We start from the raw sequence: 5,975 nt of genomic DNA on the forward strand, positions 1-5,975 counted from the left end.
ACCTGGGGAAGAGCAACAGTGCCTTACTTTTTCTGGAGCGGGAGAAGAACCGGATGCCCCCGGGCGAGGTAGACGAGCTGGACGTGGGGGACGACTCTTTGGACGAGGAGCGGAAGATCCCGCTGAAGCTCATGCGCCGCGGGGAGCGCGGCGGGGACTCCTGGTAGGAGAACGGGAACACGGTTTTGGGGGAGCTGGGGCTGGTCTTGGGCCTCACGGGAGCAGACACGGGGCTGGAGGTCCGGCGCGGGGGGCCTCTGGGGAAGAAGCCTCTGGAGGGGCTGCCGGAGCAGAAGGGGCTGTCCACCTGCGGAGAGACCGGCACGGGGTGAGCTCGCTCGGCGCCCGGACCTGGCCCTGCCCTGGGCCGTCATTCCCACCGGCCGCTCTCCCGTGTCCTCTGGCACCGAGCTGCTCCTCCACGCACCCCGCCCGAGAAACAGCCCTAAGCTCTCCTACAGACAGAGGTGCCGCTAGTGGCCTGGGGAAGGCAGCTGCCCCCACCATAGCCCATCCGCAGGCTGGTCAGCACTACCCAGGGGCCCTTGACTTCTGCCCAGCTCTCAGGAGGGCTTCCTGGAGGAGGCGGAGGGTGGGGGGATGGCAGGCAGAGGACATGGCTTGAAAGGATGTCTCTTCTCCCTCTGACCTGCTTGTGGGTCTGTCCCCTGTCCTCTATGCTCAAGACCTCACGTGTGTCCTCCTCGAGGTCTGACCACACGGGACAGTGTCCTCCTGCCCTCTTCTCAGGAGGAAACAAATCTCTGTGGTCTGCACACTGGGCCCGGGCTCCGTCCCGAGAGGCCCCGGGGCTGGGGAGTGATGCCTGTTTCAGCTCCAAGCCGCTGTGGTGCTGGAGAGAGGGGGCCGCTGACAGCTCAGGAGGGAACACGGCTGAAAGCCTCGGAGGCTGGCTGCATCGCTGGCTTGTCACAGGGCTCCGGGGGCAAGGACACAGCCTGGCCGGGACAGCCCAGGGTGCCGGAAGGTAGGTGAGCGCACACACCCAGAGGCAGGCAGGCAGGCAGCCTCCGTGCCCACGGGCCTCTGTCCACTCGGGGTGCCTGTCGGACCCATGACCCTTTTGAGTTCTTCCACCACCAGAGGGCGCCCCCAAACAGGGCTCAAGGTTCCTTAAAGGCTGTGATGCCCTCGTGGGGACTCCACCTTCAGTGACCCTCCACCTCAGGCCCACCCTCTGCCACTCCTGGCCGCACGGAGGACCAGCGTGGCCTCAGGGAGATGCAGAGGCCGTGCCCGGGAGGAACCACAGAGCTCAAGCTCACCCCTCACAGGGTCCGCGCTTTTCTTTTATAACCATTTAACATGAAATGCACTTAGATTCTCTGTCTGTATCCAGTTTCGTCACCAAGCCACCTCCCTATGGGACTCAGGATTCCCGAGTTTTGTCTAATCCTTGAATAATTAACAAGGAGAAGCTCTGCGTGGTGGGTGGTGGGTACCTGTGGATGTGGCCGGGCAGTGGGAACGAAGCTGACCCGACAGCAGGGTGGCACAGCAAGGCTTCTGGACACAGGACTGGAGTTTGAATCCCAGCTATTTCTAGAGGTGTGACAGGTGCCTTAAGCTTCGGTGTCCTCACCTTCCCAATGAGGACACCAGGCCGGGGCACAGGGCTGCGAAGGTGACGGGATATACCCAAGGGGCGCAGTTGGCACAGTCCTGGCCCATATGTAGCTCGAGGAGTTTAATGGGAAGCAGACCTTCTCTAGAGTCAGGAGGAGGCCATGTCTGCCCTCCAGGGATGGTTCTGGGACAGGAGTGAGGAGACCAAGGAAAGACCAAGAACTCACAGTGGTCATAGGTCTGACAGGCACCCCAACAAAGGCTGCATTCCGCGTCCCCTCCAGTTCTCTACCTACCATCCACACAGCTTTCACCTGAGGCCCTGTCTCCAGGCTGCACCAGGAGACCACCAGATGTTGGGAGCAGGTACAGGGGGACCTGCAGGTGGAAGTGCGGGTGGGAGTACAGGTGGATATGCAGATGGAAGCACAGGTGGGAGTACAGGTGCATGTTCAGGTAGGAGTAGAGTCATAAGAGCACAGGTGGATATGCAGATGGGAGCACAGGTAGTCATAAGAGCACAGGTGGATATGCAGATGGGAGCACAGGTGCATGTGCAAGTGGGAGCACAGGTGGATATGCAGATGGGAGCAGAGGTAAAAGCACAGGTGCATGTGGAGGTGGGAGCACAGCTGCATGTGCAGGTAAGAGCACAGGCGGATGTACAGGTGGGAGCACAGGTGCATGTGCAGGTGGAAGCACAGGTGCATGTGGAGGTGGGAGCACAGCTGCATGTGCAGGTAAGAGCACAGGTGGATGTACAGGTGGGAGTACAGGTGTATGTGCAGGTGGAAGCACAGGTGCATGTGCAGATGGGAACACGGTGCATATGCAGGTAGAAGTGTTGGGCACTTGCTAAGGAAGTCCTGCCTTGCTGGCACCTCAGGTGAGCTCTGAGAAAGGTGACCTTACCTTATGAGAAGAGTGCTTTTCTGAACTCTCCAGGTCTCCATCCAGGTGTGGCATGGCAAAAGAGCTCAGGTCCTAGGATGGAAACAGAGCACATGGTCAATGACAGTGGCACTCAGGTGCCCATCTGTCTCCTCCAGGGGCTGCACATGGCTCTTTGTGTCACCTCCCCATCCTGATCCTCCTCTTATATCAACCATTAGGAAGGGGGCATGGATGGCAAATGGATGGAAGAAGTGGGTGACGATGCACTAACCACTCAGAAATTCTGACCACTCTCCACATTCCCTTCCAGAACAGGAGGTGGCTGCCTCTGGTCACCTGTCACCAGGTCACCTGTCACCGGGGAGGAAGGAAGAAGAAAGAAGAGGCCGGGGCTAAGGGGCAGGGAGAGGAGGAGTCAACAGGGAGCGGGAATGGAGGGGAAAGGCCCAGCCTTGGGGAGCAGCCAACGGGCAGCACCGCGGCTCAGGCCTGGCTGCCCGTTAGAGCTCCTGGGGCACGGGTGCTGATTGGTCTGTGGTGGGTGCAGGCATCACAGAGACTGGGCCAGCGCCCGGGCAGACGGCTGGCAGCTTCCCACCAGTGATGGTTGGGGTAAGTCACTCAGCCGGGCCCCACGGACGTGCTGGTCTCTGCAGCCTTGTTTTTCATGTGCCCTGTGCCCTGTGCCCTGGCTCCTTCTTTTAGCAACAGCCCAGGCAGACCCTTTGTGGTTTTCCCAAACAAGGCTTGTCTGGAACGCTGTCTTAACTGCTCAGACACCTCAGTTCAAGGCCTCTCAACCGATTCCCGGGACAGCCCCTCCGGGACAGCCCCAGCCTCAGCGCTGTCCTCTGCCCGCTCCCACCCTCGCCTCCCCCAGCCCTCTACCCCCAGCCCCAAATCCAGGGTCAGAGAACTCCTGTGTGTCTGCAAAGCCCAATTCAAAGCCCAGCTGGTCCCCATCCTTGGGCAAAATCAACTCTTCTCTTCTCTGTGTTCCCACCGTCCTTGAGATGCCCCCGGGCCATGGGCTGCATTCCACATTCAGTCCACTTCTCAGACTCACTCCTCGGAGGGCAGGAGGAGCTGCTCACATTCTGTCCTCAGCCTGCCGGCCCGGCATATGGCAGGTGGCAAAAGTGTTTGAATGAACCCCTGGAAAAGGCACCCCCTTCCCTGGTCCCAGCATGAGGGCTGCCCATGTGCACTGACGGCCAGCGAGAAAGCTCAGTCCACGGGGAGTGAGGAGCAGCCAGGCGCGGGGCACCTGCCTCCCACTTTAACGAGAACAGTCCTCTCTGGTCTCCAGTAATCATCACCCTCGAACGTTTGTTCAGCACAAGTTTCCACAAGCAGAAGCCTTTTCATAAACGCTCATGTGTTCCTCCCCCAAGAGCCCTGAGAGCCATCACACTCTCGCTACCGAGGCCCTGGCGGTTCAGTGACGCACGTCAGGACAGTCTTAAAAGAGCCGAGCCCAGGACGCCGGCCCCTGCTGTCACAGGCTGCCGTGGCGGCTCCATCAGCTGCTCCCAAGCCAGCGAAAGCATCGCGTCCACCAGCCACCACCACACGCCCACTCCGGGCGCTGTGTTTGCTCCGTCCAGCAGCCCAGCAGGGAAGCCCCTTGGCCCGCGTGGAGGCCTTTGCTGGAAGGCTCCCACCCCGCAGTCCCTGATCTAACCTCCTGGATGCACGGAGAAAGCGTGCACCGTGAGGCTGCTGTGGGCCATCTCCGGCTCCGGCCACAGGGCCATTACCAGCTGGAATAATGGGGACCAGGCCGCTCAGGAGGGTTGACCTTGCAGAAGGCCCAGGCTGCGGAGCTTGTCCCGGCTGTGGGTTTTCGACTTCAAACTCCCCCCAGAGCCTCACACTCTCCTCCTGTGTCCTGCCAGCCAGCCAGGCAGGCCCCTGGGTGCCGAGTGGGCATTTCCCTGGGCCACGTTGAGGCACCACCGCGGCTTCTGCCAAGAGACAGCTCTATACTCGGGGCTTGTCATCAGACCTGGCCCCATGCCCTGCAGAGGAGCATCAGGGTATGTGGGGAAGGCAAGCTTCAGGATTTGGGCTGATGACGTCACCTTCAGGAAAGCATCCGGACAAAAGAGAGCAGCCCCAGGTTTGGGAAAACTCCTGAGATGTGAGCCGACCGAAAAGCAGCTCACTGAACCCCCAGCCCTACCCCTTTTCAGAAGTGCAGGCCAAGGTCCTGAGTCATCACAAAAAAGCAGGGTGTCAACAGCAGAGCCGGCACCCATCGGCCATTGGTGCGTCCTTAAATGTTCCAATCGCTGCCTCATTGGTCCCGAGAGCAGCCCACGCAGCCAGGAAAGCTGAGTGGTATCATCTCAGTGCATAGATGAGGAGACGGGGGGGTCAGAGAGGTCATTAAGCCACTTAGCCAAAGCCAGACAACCAGACAGGCGAGCAGGCCCTACGACCCAGGTCCAGCACTCGGAGCTCAGAGCTTCTCCTGTAAACTCTACCCCCTCCTTGGGTGCAGGGCCAGGCATGAACGCCAGCTCGGTGTCAGGGCCTGTGAAGACAGCTCTGCCACGGAAAACGGGCTTTCCTGGCACAGGGAGCCCACCGGGGAGGGAGGACGGGGGAGGACTTGCACAGTCCTAGGATTCCTTCCCAAGGTGGCTGACGACACCAACTTTCTCTCGAAGGTTTGCTTCTTAACTAGAGGTAGTTCAGGTGCTGATGTTGCGAAGAAGAGAGTGTCCAGTATCCCACCACCAATGCGGTCACTCCACACCCTGCACGTCTGCACTTTGTATAGTTGGGGTCCTATTTACAGCCCCCTCGCCCCCCACTTATCCCAACCTTTCTCCATGAGATAATAGAGTTTACGCGGTTTACACCCAGCCGGCGTGTGAACTCCTGCAGGGTGGGCTGTTTCACTCACATCGCAGCCCTGGTGGAGGGGCTGGTGCCTGCGGACCAGATGCAGTCCTGCCCATTCAGCGTTTCTGACGCTCGGGCTCGGTCTTACACAACGCCTCTGCTGCTGCAGCTGGGGTGCCCCAGAAAGAAGCCAGATGGGAGCGCGAATACAGAGAGGCCGCCAATGTCGGGGCACGGCCTGCACCTGAGGACCCGCCAGGGGGTTTCAATGCCGGGGTCACGACTGAACATTCCTACGAATTACTGGCCGTGTGATTCCTGCCCAAGAAGGAACACATCTAGCGAGGTTTTCCTTTCCCACCAGCGACGAGCAGACCCATGGCACCCACCAGCGGCATCGGGAAGGGGCTGCGGGACAGCCGGGGAGGGTCGGCTGGGCACACCCGGGGCCCGGCCCTCGGCTCTGAGCCCCACCTGCTCACAGGGCCGGAACCGGAGGCCACGCGAGCCCCAGCCCTGCTGTTGACTGCCGGGGGGCCGGCACGTCTGAATTCAGGTTCACGACTGTCAAATGAGAGGGTTTAGCCGGATGATTTCAGAAGGTGCCTTTACGCCCCCACGTCCTGTTCCTACCTGTTGAA

At 60.3% G+C, this 5,975-nt stretch overlaps 1 protein-coding gene across 1 annotated transcript in view; it reads right to left on the reverse strand.

Annotated features, from left to right (window-relative positions):
* The window catches only part of LOC102759115 (5'-AMP-activated protein kinase subunit gamma-2), a 70,879-nt gene that overhangs the window by 64,181 nt on the left and 723 nt on the right, over window positions 1-5,975 (reverse strand). The window contains exons 2-3 of the mRNA XM_015566241.1: window positions 2,500-2,571; window positions 28-307 (exon numbers count right to left, since the gene is read on the reverse strand). Coding sequence (XP_015421727.1) covers window positions 28-307; window positions 2,500-2,571 — 352 coding nt within the window. The remainder of the gene's footprint in view (window positions 1-27; window positions 308-2,499; window positions 2,572-5,975) is intronic.

This window comes from Myotis davidii, unplaced genomic scaffold (assembly GCF_000327345.1).
Source record: "Myotis davidii unplaced genomic scaffold, ASM32734v1 scaffold762, whole genome shotgun sequence".
Taxonomy (NCBI): domain Eukaryota; kingdom Metazoa; phylum Chordata; class Mammalia; order Chiroptera; family Vespertilionidae; genus Myotis; species Myotis davidii.